At 41.4% G+C, this 14226-nt stretch overlaps 1 protein-coding gene across 2 annotated transcripts in view; it reads left to right on the plus strand.

The window, feature by feature from the left end:
- Positions 1 to 14226, plus strand: part of ST6GAL1 (ST6 beta-galactoside alpha-2,6-sialyltransferase 1) — a 129024-nt gene that overhangs the window by 99969 nt on the left and 14829 nt on the right. For both annotated transcript variants that reach the window (XM_054713820.1, XM_054713821.1), the window contains one exon: positions 772 to 869. In XM_054713820.1, coding sequence (XP_054569795.1) covers positions 772 to 869 — 98 coding nt within the window. The remainder of the gene's footprint in view (positions 1 to 771; positions 870 to 14226) is intronic.

The following is a 14226-nucleotide window of genomic DNA, read 5'->3' on the forward strand; positions in this document are numbered from 1 at the left end:
TTTTAAAAGTCATTAGTTCTCTCTCCCATGGAATTGGTCAGTGTCAGTCAACTTTTTTCAAGTCTTGCAAACTCTGCTTTAACAGCTGCATAGATGAGAGCCAGGGAATGAGTAAATTTTTTAAAGATGGTCTGTTTGATCTTGGCTAGATTTGAGACATTGTTTCTTAAAAAGAGCTTTTTGTGAGGGAATAAAAAGAGGAAATGTGGGATTTAATTTAGTTCTTCTGTCCCTTCTCTGCCACCACCAGGTTTGTGACTTTTCCTGGGCTTCAGATCCCTAAATGGAACACTTAGGATGTAGTCTTGGATGCCATAGTGAATCCTTCCCATTTGCTGGGCACTTGTACTAGTAGGTTAGACCAAACTTATGGTAGTGTCTTCATTTGTCTGACAGTGATAGAAGTGGCAATGCTAAAAGAGTATTTGGTTTTGCTCCTTTGGTAACTAGAATAGTGATTTCACTGGACCCATTCACTTTTCCACTGTGCTCAAACATACTGGTATTATTGAATGGATTTCAGGAATGCCATAATGTGGACTTCTTTAGTTCTTGTAGTGTCTAGGCAGACAGGTGGTCATCTCTGTCTATGAACTTTACCCAATTGCACCATAAGAAAATGATAATGTCTCCTGTGTACCACAGTGAGATAAAGATTGGGAAATATTATTCTCTTGCCTCTCCCCTTCCTTCTGCCCTCTCTCCCCCACAACTTTTCTCTTTCTGCATATTGCTGGTACTCATCACTTCTTATTTCCTTGTGGTTTACAGATGATCACGATGCAGTCCTGAGGTTTAATGGGGCACCTACAGCCAACTTTCAACAGGATGTGGGCATGAAAACCACCATTCGCCTGATGAACTCTCAGGTAAAATTTCTTCATGTAGGTTGAGTTGTTTTGATGAATAAATGAGACAATCCATGCCAAGCAAGAAGTATCTGGCACATATGTCAGTAAATGTTAGCTACTCTAATATTTATGTGTGAGATGGGTATGGAGGATAGAATGGTGAGCAAACAGATTTGGATCTGTTTTAATCTACTAACTGATACAATCAAATAATCATACAAAGAAATTTAAAGTTGTAATTGAGAACCATAAAGGAGAGTGTCAAGATGCTAGCAGAGTCCATAAGAGGTAAATTTTCCCTAGTCAAGGAAGTCAGGAAAAGTGAGGAGGAAGAGAAGGAGAAGACACTCAAGAACTTATTAAGGAGAGGCAATAGCATAGGGAAGGTCATTTGGCTCTGAGAGGCAGAGAAAAAGGGCAATCACTGGAGAGTTGAGGGACCCAGGACCAGATTTTGTTATTTTAATTTTTTATATTGGAGAGAATTGAATATGTTTAACAGTCAATGGGAAGATAGTCACAAAAGGACAAATATTGTATGATACCACTTATATGAAGTACCTAGAGCAGTCTATTCATAGAGATAGAAAGTAGGATGATGGTTTCCAGGGCTTGGGGGGAGGGAGGAATTATTGTTTAATGGGCACAGTTTCAGTTTGGAAAGATGAAAACATTTTAGAGATGGCTGGTGGTGCTGGTTATACAACAGTGTGACTGTAAATTTTATGTATATTTTACCACAATAAAAAAATTAACTCAATAAGGAGAAACTACTCAGTAGAGTGCGAAACTGATTATACTAAAAAGAGGAGAGAAGAAAGTGAAGGGTTAGAGGGGGTTGATCCAAAGCCCAGCCCAGGATTAACCCCAGCAGGAGGGAGTCTGAAGGAAAAAGAATGGGTAGGCAGCTTGTAGTGGAAGCATGAAAGGGCTTCTGTTTTCTCTGTAAAGTAAGATGTTAGGCCATGTTGGAGGGAGACTGAGGGGGAAAGAGGTTTCAGCAGAGGAGGCTTAAGCCAAGAAGGTTTGAAATTATCTTTGGGGAGAGTGGAAGGAGTAAACTAGTAGAATTTCCCAGCCATGCAGGCTACACTGAAGTTGGAGAGCATGAATTCAGAGAGAAATCAAGCCCTGTTTGATCATGGGTGATGTGATTAGTAGGCAGCAGCAATAAAGAGAGGGAGCGTTGAGGAGCTCTGAAAATTCTCCCGGATTGGGGAGGCTGCCTGCTTCTTTGGCATTTCTCCACAGTGTTCAGTGAGAAACTAAATTTCCATCCTAAAAAGATTCTGGAACTTTATTTAAAGCCAAAGTAAGGCTTCCTGGGAAGTAAGAGACAGACTTTGATCAAATTCCTCCTTCAGCACATTCTAGGTGAGAGACTGCAGTAAATTGCCTTATCTTTCTAAGCCTCAGTTCCCCTATTTGAAAAGGAGAAAAAGAGATGTTACCATGCAGGGTCTTTGTAGTAGCAAATGAGGTTACTAAACATGGAGCATTTCACTCAGAGGCTGGTGCGCAGCTGCAAGTGCTCCGAAAATGGTGTGAAGCTCGCCTGTGTCTGTTGGGAAATCATCATGCCTTCCCACCTCCCAGGCAAATGAGCCTCTTGTCTCCCAGCAGAGATGAGCTCCAGGCTTAGGATCACTTGGGGACCATACAGAAGAAGGGAGATAAGACTTCTGCTAAAAGAATAATTTTTAAGAAAAAAGTAAGATCATGATTCTCATCCTATCTAATAAAAGAGTAATATGCAAATTGACCATACCTCTGCCACACCCACAAGCCACACTCACCAGCCAATCAGGAGTGAATATGCAAATTAACCCAACCAAGATGGCTGCGGCCACAGAGAGGGCAGGAGGGAGGCTTGGGTTTCCCCGGCGATGGAGGAAGCCAAACTGTCTGCCTGCCTTTGCCGGCCCAGGCCTCCACTCAATGCTACAAAGTTTCAATGATAGGAGATAAATAAATCCCAACAAAAATGGCGGCAGCCACAGAGCTAGAGAAAGCAGGAGGCTAGAGTTGCCCCCGGTGATGGAGGAAGCCAAACTTCTGCAGCCCTGGCCTGCCTTGGCTCTGCTTAAGGCTACAAAGTTTTAATTATAGAAGATAAGTAAATCCCAGATACCAAGGCCTCTGCTTGGGTCACTGGGGGGTGTGGCCAGCCTGCAAACCACCACAGGCCCCTTGCCCAGGCTGCCCCACACCCCAAGGGAACCCCCTTCAGGGCAAACCATCTGGCCCCCACCCATGCAACAGGCCTCTATCCTATCTAATAAAAGAGTAATACGCAAATTGACCATCACTTCAACACACAAGATTGCTGCCCCCATGTGGTCAAAGATCCTGTCCCCATGTGGACACAAGATGGACATCACAAGATGGCCAGCATGGGAGGGCAGTTGGGAGGGACTAGGCCTGCAAGGGAGGGCAGTTGGGGGCGATCAAGCCTGTAGGAGAGGGCAGTTAGGGGTGACCAGGCTGGCAGAGGAGGGAAGTTGGGGGGGACCAGGCCTGCAGGGGAGGGCAGTTAGGGGTAACCAGGCCTGCAGGGGAGGGCAGTTAGGGGTAACCAGGCCTGCAGGGGAGGGTAGTTAGGTGCAAACAGGCTGGCAGGTGAGCAGTTAGGCATCCATCAGGTTGGCAGGGGAGTGGTTAGGGGGTGATAAGGCTGGCAGGCAGAAGCGGTTAGGGACAATCAGGAAGGCAGGCAGGCGAGCAGTGGGAACCAGCAGTCCTGGATTGTGAGAGGGATGTTTGACTGCCCAGAATTGGGCCTAAACGAGCAGTCGGACATCCCTCGAGGGGTCCCAGATTAAAGAGGGTGCAGTCTGGGCTGAAGGACAACCCCCCATGCACGAAATCATGCACCAGACCTCTAGTATAGATATAAACATGAAAATAGGTTAAGCAGTCTATTTTATTCATATGAGAGAACCAGGCAGATGTAACCAATTCAGAGGAAAAGTCAAAATAGCTCAAAGGAATGAAACTTTTTTCTGTGAGATGGGAAGGAGGAGGGGGGCAGTCAGTCAAAACTCCTGGGCAACATTGAGTGAGCATGTCTCTGGTTAACTGCAGTTTACAGAGTTGTAAAACAGCTTCTGGAGAGTCGGACTCTGATGAAGACAGGGGTGTGCTTTAGACAATGCATCATCTTTCACTGAGCACGGCATTCTTTCCCTACACCTTCAGATCGTTGTGTCCCCTCTGCCAAGGCTGAGAGGAGGTGACCACACTCAAGAAAGCCTTTTCCAGTCCTCCTCAGGCACACCCACCCTCCTTCCTCTCCTTCCATAGGTGGCCTACACCTCTGGCTGCTCCTTTAACACTTTTGTCCCAGGCAGCTCCATGACAGTGCTTCTTGTGATACTGATCTGTGGCTGACACCTTTCTTTCATTGTCCTTCCTCATTGTTTACCTTCTCTACCTTGTGTCTTGATTGGTTGCTCTCCCGCTATTTTGTGTCTGTTTCTATGAATGAGCAAAGTGAGTCCCACCACTGCACACAGAGGGCAGCTGGCACCCAGAAGTCACTGGGGGAATAGCTGTTGCTTTGGTAAATGCTGCCTGGGAGCAGCTCATTCTCTCCCTACGTGGGGAGCTCCTCCTGAAAGCAGCTCCCACCTCCCTCTCATGGCACAGGGCAGCCTTTTGTGCACCTGGGCTGAGACTGGGCAATGGAAAACAAAAGGTGGTTTTCTTATTGAGTAGATAGCTTTTTATAGAGAATGGGCTCATGCTGTGAAGTTTCAGCAGATCTACTCAGGCGTGCATGTGCCAGGCATCATTAGGAGAGTGAACAGGAAAACCATATATAGCTCACCATGTGTATTTAAATAAATTAGATTCTGACTTTAAGTGTAAAAGTGTTTCTTGAGACTCAGTTGAGTCCCTGCTGTGCCCAGTGGCTCCATGGGACAAGGCTCAGTGGCTTCCCTAGATTGGGGAGAGAAGACCTAGGTCCTGTGTGTAGCCATAGTGTGTGCTGACTGGACTTTAACCAGACATTCACAGATCACTTAATGGGGCTTTTCTTGAGATAATAGCTGTTACTACTTATTAAATACTTCACTGCCTAACAGTCCCTCCTTTCACAGTGAGAATCCTGCTTCTAACAACCTCAGCACATTTATTTATTTGCTCATACCTATAATACATCTAAAATGTTTTGTAAATTGCTTCACACATCTCTACATAAAACATACCTGCTAAAGAGAGTTCAGGATTTGTTTGGAGTTCTCCTCTCATCCCACCCAAGACTGAAGTAACATGGCCAAATTATATGTACCTAAGTTACCTGGATTAGTCCTATTTCTCTTCACCAAAATTAATGAATTCATTTGAAATTCAATTGTATTCATTTTGTTTCAGTTTTAGATTTTTCTTTTCATCTGTCTTTTTAATATATGCAGAATATAACATGCTACCAAAATTCAAAACTATTCTAAAAGGTATACTCAGAGAAGGATCACCTCCTCCCAAATTCCTCCCACCCTGTACCACCACCACTTTGTACTGTTTTCTGATTTATTATTTTGTGTTTCTATTTGTAAAAACAAATTGATATTATACATTTTTTAAATTCCTCTTATTTCTTACACAAAATATAGTGGCCTCTATTCTTTACATTCTGTTTTTTCCCAATATATTCTGGAAATCCTATCAGTTCATAGAACTCTTTCTCATTCTTAATTATAGCTGAATAGTACTTCTTTATGGATAAGTTTCATAGCTTATTCTATCAATTTCTTTTGCTTGGCCATTAAGTACTTTCCAACATTTGCTTCCTTTAATACTTTATAGTTGCTTTTGATGACTTCCTGTGATGCAGGGTATAATTACAGGCACCTCTGATTTGGAGTTTGTGGGGGCTTTCAATTTGTGGTGCCCTTCTCCCTGTTAGAGCACCTCTTGTCCAGGTCCAGTTTACTGTGTCAGGCCTTCCTTTAAGATTCAAAGCCTGACCACTTCTTTGTTCGTCTTCCTATAGCACTGACTCAATTTGCAACTCTGGCAAATTTGCACATCTGGAAGCCAGAACACACACTTTGTTTCCTTATCACTTACCTTTTTTTTAATGTTTTTAATTTTTATTGTTGAGATTATTACAGATGTCCCTCTTTTTTTCTCCCATAGCTCCTCACCACCTGGTTCCCACCCCACCCCAGGCCCTTGCCACCCTATTGTCTATGTCCATAGGTACTGCATACATGCATATAAGATCTTGTCTAATCTCTTCCCGCATCCCCCCATGCCCTTCCCTCTGAGAATCGTCAGTCTGTTCCATTTCCATGCCCCTGATTCTATTCCATTCACCAGTTTATTCTGTTCATCAGATTTTTTATTCATTTGATTTTTAGATTCACTTGTTGATAGATATTTATTTGTTGTCACTTTGTTGTTCATAATTTTTTATCTTTACATTTTTTTTCTTCTTCCTCTTCTTAAAGAATACCCTTCAGCATTTCATATAATACTGGTTTGGTGGTAATGAACTTCTTTAGCTTTTTCTTGTCTGTGAAGCTCTTCATCTGACCTTCAATTCTAAATGATAGCTTTGCTAGGTAGAGTATTCTTGGTTGTAGGTTCTTGCTATTCATCACTTTGAATATTTCTTGCCAGTCCCTTCTGGCCTGCATAGTTTCTGTTGAGAAATCAGCTGACAGTCATATGGGTACTCCCTTGTAGGTAACTAACTGTTTTTCTCTTGCTACTTTTAATATTCTCTCTTTGTCCTTTGCTCTTGGCATTTTAATTATGATATGTCTTGGTGTTGTCCTCTTTGGATTTCTTTTGTTTGGGGTTCTCTGTGCTTCCTAGGCTTGTAAGTCTATTTCTTTCACCAGACAGGGGAAGTTTTCTGTCATTATTTCTTCAAATAGGTTTTCCATATCTTGCTCTCTTCTTCTGGCACCCCCATAATTTGGATGTTGGTACACTTGAAATTGTCCCAGAGGCTCCTTGCACTATCTTCTTATTTTTGGATTTTTTTTTTTCTTTTTGCTCTTCTGGTTGGGTGTTTTTTGCTTCCTCGTATTTCAAATCAATGAATTGATTCTTGGGATCCTCTACTGTACTGTTGAATCCCTGTATATTATTCTTTATTTTAGTCAGTAATTTCTGACTGGTCCTTTTCTATTTTTTGGCATTCTCACTAAAATTCTTGAAGATATCACTAAGTTCCTTGGAGGTTTCTAGAAGATTCTTGAGTAACCTTATAACTGTGGTTTTGAACTCTATATCCAATAGTTTGCTTTCCTCCATTTCTTTCATTTGTGACATGTTTCTTTGTCTCCACATTTTGGCTGCTTCCCTGTGCTTGTTTCTATGTATTGGGTCGCTACTAAGTCTCCTTGAGTTGATAGAGTGGCCTTGTGTGGTAGGTGTCCTATAAGGCCCAGCAGCTCAGCCTCTCCAATTATCTGAGGTGGACACTCTTGGTGCAAACCTTTGTGGGCTGTGTGCACAGTCTTGTTGTAGTTGAGCCTTGATTGCTGTTGGTATCACTGGGAGGAATTGACCTTCAGGCCAATTGGCTATAGGGACTGCCTGCAACTTCAGTGAGAGAGCTGCTGTACAGAAGACACCTTAATGGGGCAAGACTTGCTACAGTGGGGATTTGGTGCTCACTGAGTCTGCCCCTTGAGTGTATCACTTATGGATGTGAAGAGTTATAATCTGGTATGATCTCACACTGACCACTGGGTACACTGGCTCTTGGATCTCCAAGGAGGTGCAAAGTCAGCTACTGCCTGGGACCACCCAGCAGGAGCTACAGAGAGATCTGCAGATTCCTCCTCTTTGTATCAGGTTTGGAAGTGCCCAGATGAGGCCCAACTGTGAAGCAAGGCAGGCTGGTGCTGGTGCCAGCCTTGAGCCTTTTATTGATAGCTTTGGGGCTCCTGACCCAGCTGCAGCTTGTTCGACAGGTTTTATTTAGGCTGAGAAAGGACAGGCTATTCATATGCAAAAGCTGCTGCACACAGCTGGGGTAGGGTTGTAAATTTGGGTGGAGTGGGGTCTCAGGGGATCTCCAAGGTGGAGTGAACAGAAATGTCTGCCAGTCAGCCCTGCACCGGGGAGTTCCCAGCAAGAGCACAATGACCGCTGATGGCTGTGAGTACCTCCAGCTGGAAGAAAGCCACCCCTGCGTTCCTGCCCTGGTGCCAGACAATCCAGTTTCTCCCCATACCTGTCTGAGTCTCCCAGAGCCTTGCCCAGCACTGAGCTCAGAGCAAGCAGGAGCTTGTAAATTCATTTCACTGTGCTGGCCTTTTAAGAGGAGCAGCTGGTTCTCTAGGCAGCAGCCTGTGTGTCACTCCGCCCCAATCTGCACTGGTTTTTACAGCCTGTAGTTCTTCTGCTCATAGGGACCTCTTTCCCCAGCTCTGGAACCCTGGGCTAGGGGTCTGGTGTGGGTCTGGGACTCCTTGCTCCTCCAGGTGGCCTCCAAAGAGGCGATCTCCCTCCCAATTAAAAAAGCGGCATGCCCGGGTGCCAAACCAGCCCATTCTGCACCTCCACACCTCCTACCAGTCTCAGTGTGCTTTCTTCTTTACCTCTCTAGTTGTAGTACTTTTACTCAGTCAGTTTTCCTGTGGTTCTGGATGACAGCTGTTCTTTATTTTAGTTGTAATTTTGATGTGGTTGTGGGAGGCAGCAAGTACAGGCGTTTACCTATGCTGCCATCATGGTTCCTCCCCACTTACCATTTTTTTTTTTTTAATATTTTTATTGAGGTATTATATGTGTACATATCTTACTATTACCCCCCCACCCCACACCCACACATGCCCTCCCCCCCAGAGTTTTGCGTCCATTGCTTATATATGCATGCATACAAGTCCTTCGTTTGATTTCATAACTCCCCCACCTTTCCCAAACTTTCCCCCTGTACTTTGAAAGTCTGTTTGATGCTTTACTGTCTCTGTATCTATCTTTTTGTTCACCACTTTATAATGTTCTTTACTATCCCTAAATGAGTGAGATCATGTGGTATTTTTCTTTCATTGACTGGCTTATTTCACTTAGCATAATGTTCTCCAATTCCATCCAGGTTGCTGCAAATGATGAGAATTCCTTCTTTTTTATGGCAGCATAGTATTCCATTGTGTAGATGTACCACAGTTTTCCGATCCAGTCATCTGCTGATGGGCACCTAGGCTGTTTCCAAATCTTAGCTATTGTAAATTGTGCTGCTATGAACATAGAGGTGCATATATCCTTTCTGATTGGTGTTTCTAGTTTCTTCGGATATATTCCCAGGAGTGGGATTACTGGGTCAAATGGGAGTTCCATTTTCAGTTTTTTGAGAAAACTCCATACTGTTCTCCACAGTGGCTGCACCAGTCTGCATTCCCACCAGCAGTGCATGAGGGTTCCTTTTTCTCCGCATCCTCGCCAACACTTGTTGTTTGTTGATTTGTTGATGATAGCCATTCTGACAGGTGTGAGATGGTACCTCATTGTTGTTTTGATTTGCATCTCTCGGATAATAAGTGACTTTGAACATGTTTTCATGTGTCTCTTGGCCTTCCTTCTGTCTTCTTTTGAAAATATTCTGTTTAGGTCTGTTGCCCATTTTTTTATTGGATCATTTATCTTCCTCTTATTGAGTTGCATAAGCTGCCTGTAGATGTTGGAGATTAAACCTTTATCAGTGATAGCATTTGCAAATATGTTTTCCCATGCAGTGGGCTTTCTTGTTGTTTTGTTGATGGTTTCTTTTGCTGTAAAAAAGCTTTTTATTTTGATGTAGTCCCATTTGTTAATTTTCTCTTTAGCTTCCATTGCCCTAGGGGCAGTGTCAGTGAAGAAGTTCTTGTGGCATATGTCTGAGATTTTGTTGCCTGTGGATTCCTCTAGTATTTTTATGGTTTCCCGTCTTATGTTTAAGTCCTGTATCCATTTTGAGTTTATTTTTGTGTATGGTGTAAGTTGGTGATCTAGTTTCATTTTTTTTATGTATCTGTCCAGTTTTCCCAACACCATTTATTGAAGAGACTGTCTTGACTCCATTGTATGTTCATGCCTCCTTTGTCAAATATTAATTGAGCATAGTGGTTTGGGTCGATATCTGGGTTCTCTATTCTGTTCCATTGATCAATATGTCTGTTCTTGTGCCAGTACCAGGCTGTTTTGAGAACAGTGGCTTTGTAATACAGCTTGAAATCTGGTATTGAGATCCCACCTACTTTATTCTTCTTTCTGAGGATTGCTGAGGCTAGTCGGGGTCTTTTTTTATTCCAGATGAATTTTTGGAGAGTTCTTTCTAGGTCTGTGAAATATGCTGTTGGTATTTTGATGGTGAGTGCATTGAATCTGTAGATTGCTTTGGGTAGTATGGACATTTTAATGATGTTGATTCTACCAATCCAGGAACATGGTATGTTCTTCCATCTGTTTACGTCTTCCTCTATCTCTTTTTTCAGTGCCCTGTAGTTTTCTGCGTATAGGTCTTTTACCTCCTTAGTTAAGTTTATTCCTAGGTATCTTAATTTTTTTGGTGCGATGGTAAATGGGATTGCTTTTTTAGTCTCTCTTTCTGTAAGTTCATTATTGGTGTATAGAAAAGCCATAGATTTCTTGGCGTTAATTTTGTATCCCGCTACATTGCCGAATTCATTTATTAAGTCTATTAGTTTTTTGATGGAATCTTTTGGGTTTTTTATGTACAATATCATGTCATCTGCAAATAAGGATAGCTTCACTTCTTCTTTTCCAATTTGGATGCCTCTTATTTCTTCTTCTTGCCTAATTGCGATAGCTAATACTTCCAGTACTATGTCAAACAGGAGTGGTGAGAGTGGGCATCCCTGTCTTGTTCCTGTTCTTAGGGGAAATGGTTTTAGTTTTTGCCCATTGAGTATGATGTTTGCTGTGGGTTTATCATAAATAGCTTTTATTATGTTGAGGTATGAGCCTTCTATTCCCACCTTGTTGAGAGTTTTTATCAAGAAAGGGTGTTGGATTTTGTCAAATGCTTTTTCTGCATCTATTGATATGACTCTGTGATTTTTATCTCTCAATTTGTTTGTGTGATGTATCACGTTTATTGATTTGCGGATATTATACCATCCTTGCATTCCTGGGATAAATCCTACTTGGTCATGGTGTATGATCTTTCTGATGTACTGCTGGAGCTGATTTGCTAGAATTTTGTTGAGGATTTTGGCATCAATGTTCATGAGGGATATTGGCCTGTAATTCTCTTTCATTGAGTTGTCTTTATCTGGTTTTGGTATTAGGGTGATGCTGGCTTCATAGAAGGAGCCTGGAAGTGTTCCTTCCTCTTGGATTTTTTGGAATAGTCTGAGGAGGATAGGTTTTAGTTTTTCCTTGAAAGTTTGGTAAAACTCTCCTGTGAAGCCATCTGGCCCCGGGCTTTTGTTTGCCGGAAGCTTTTTGATGACTGCTTCAATTTCTTCCATAGTTACTAGCATGTTGAGCTGTTTAGAATCTTCCTGATTTAGTTTTGGAAGGTTGTATTTTTCTAGGAATATGTCGATTTCCTCTAGGTTGTCCAGTTTGTTGGAATAGAGTTGTTCGTAGTATTTTGTAACAATCCTTTGTATTTCGTTGGGGTCTGTTGTTATTTCACCTCTTTCATTTCTGATTTTGTTTATTTGGGTCCTCTCTCTTTGCTTCTTGGTCAGCCTGGCTAGAGGTCCATCAATCTTGTTTATCCTTTCAAAGAACCAGCTCTTGGTTTTGTTGATCTTTTGTATTGTTTCTTTGGTCTCTATGTCGTTTATCTTCGCTCTGATCTTTGTTATTTCCTTTCTTCTGCTTACACTGGGCTTATCTTGTTGCTCTCTCTCTAACTCTTTGAGTTGTTGGGTTAGGTAATTTATTACCATTGTTTCTTGTTTTTTGAAGTAGGCTTGTAGAGCTATGAACTTCCCTCTCAGGACTGCTTTCATTGTGTCCCATAGATTTTGGATTGTTGTGTTTTCATTGTCGTTTGTTGCCATGATGTTTTTTATTTCTTCCTTGATGTCTTTGGTAACCCAGTCATGGTTTAATAACATGCTGTTTAGTCTCCAAGTGTTTGATTTCTTTGGGTTGTTTTTATTGTAGTTGATTTCCAGTTTTATGCCACTGTGATCTGAGAAGATACTTGATATGAATTCTATCTTCTTGAATTTGGAGAGACTTTGCCTATGTCCTAACATATGGTCTATCTTTGAAAATGACCCATGTGCACTTGAGAAGAATGTATATTCTGTGGCTTTGGGGTGAAATGTTCTGAAGATGTCGATTAATTCCATCTGTTCTAGTGAGTCATTTAGGATTGATGTTTCTTTGCTGATTTTTTGTTTAGAGGATTTGTCCAATGGTGATAGTGGGGTATTGAAGTCTCCTACTATGATTGTATTACTGTCAATCTCTCCTTTGATATCTTCCAGGAGTTTTTTAATGTATCTTGGTGCTCCTGTATTGGGTGCATATATGTTTACCAGAGTTATTTCTTCTTGTTGGATTTCTCCCTTTAGTATTATGAAGTGGCCTTCATTATCTCTTGTTATGTCCTTCACTTTGAGATCTAATTTGTCAGATATAAGTATTGCAACCCCAGCTTTTTTTTCATTTCCATTTGCCTGGAAAACCTTTTTCCATCCCTTTACTCTCAGTCTGTATGCATCCTTTTTTTTGAGGTGGGTTTCCTGTAGACAGCAGATATCTGGGTTTTGTTTTCTTATCCAGTCTGTTACCCTGTGTCTTTTGATTGGGGCATTCAATCCATTTACATTTAAAGTTATTATTGATAGGTACTTATTTGACGCCATTTTTATTCTATACCCCTGTGTACCTTTTTTGCTTCCTATTTCTTTCTTTCTTTTTTTTTTTTTACAGCAGACCCTTTAGCATTTCTTTCATTGCTGGTTTGGTGGTGATAAACTCCCTTAGTCCTTTTTTGTCTCTGAAGCTCCTGATTTCACCTTCAATTTTGATTGATAGCCTTGCTGGGTACAGTATTCTTGGATTTAGACCCTTCCTTTGCATGACTTGGTATATTTCATTCCATTCCCTTCTGGCCTGATGAGTTTCTGTTGAGAAATCAGTTGCTAGTCTGATGGGGGTTCCTTTGTATGTAACTGTCTGTCTCTCTCTGGCCGCTTGTAAGATTCTTACTTTGTCGTTGGTGTTTGCCAACTTAACTATAATGTGCCTTGGCGTCGGTCTTTTGGGGTTCATTTTGCTTGGAACTCTGTGAGCTTCTTGGATTTGTGTGGGTTTTTTCTTCCCTATATCAGGGAAGTTTTCTGTTATTATTTCTTCAAACAGGTTTTCTATTCCTTGCTCAGTTTCCTTTCCTTCTGGCACCCCTATTATCCTAATGTTGTTTTGTTTTGTATTGTCCCGAAGTTCCCTTACGCTCTCCTCAATCTTTCTAATTTTTGTTTCTAGAAGCTGTTGTAATTGGGTATTTTTTTCCATCTTGTCTTCTAGCTCACTTATGCGGTCCTCTGCTTCATCTAGTCTACTCTTGATGCTTTCTATTGAGTTCTTTACAGCAGCGATGTCATTTTTCATTTCTTCTTGGTTCTTCTTCATTTCTTCTTGGTTCTTACTCATATTGTCGAATTTGTCTTCCATCCTTTTCAGCCACTTTATGACCATTTCTCTGAATTCTTTCTCTGATAGGTTGTTTGCCTCTAAATCGTTTACTTCCTTTTCTGGTGATGCCTGCTTCTCTTTCCTGTGGGGGCTGTTTCTTTGTCTCCTCATGGTCTCTCTTCTCTGGATGTCTGGTTATATAGATTTCTCTCTCTGGCGTTGATTTAAAGGTATAAAATACAACACAACCAGGCACAACAGACAAGGCACTGAACAGAATTGTATTCACGATATTAATAACCTCCAATAAAGGTAACCACCAGAGAAAGACAAATTAGGGAATAGGAGTGGAAGAGGGAGAGTAAAAAGAAAGAACAACAACGAAGAAAAAAACAACAACAAAGAGTGTGAATCTGAACTTGGGAAAAGAGCAGAAAGAAAGAAAAGAAATAACAGAAAAGAAAAAGAAAAGAAAAAAAAGTAAGAGAGACAAGAATGATACTAAGAGAGAAAAGGGGAACAAACTATATATATGGGGAGTAAACTCCACTAGAACAACCACTATTCCCAGCAAATTCCAGCAACACGAGCCTGGAGATTAATACAAACTGCAACAGCAGCTAATATCAAGTGAGGCAAGGGAAAACAAAAGTAAAAAACAAACAAAAACAAAGCAAACAAAAGAACCAACCAAACCAACAAAAAGAATAATCAAAACAATCTCATAAAAAAGCATAAAAATTCAATCTAATCAACATTCAAGCAAACAACAACAAAAGGCCCGAGAGAAAAATAATTTTTTAAAGGT

The sequence above is a fragment of the Eptesicus fuscus genome, chromosome 3 (assembly GCF_027574615.1).
Source record: "Eptesicus fuscus isolate TK198812 chromosome 3, DD_ASM_mEF_20220401, whole genome shotgun sequence".
Taxonomy (NCBI): Eukaryota; Metazoa; Chordata; class Mammalia; order Chiroptera; family Vespertilionidae; genus Eptesicus; species Eptesicus fuscus.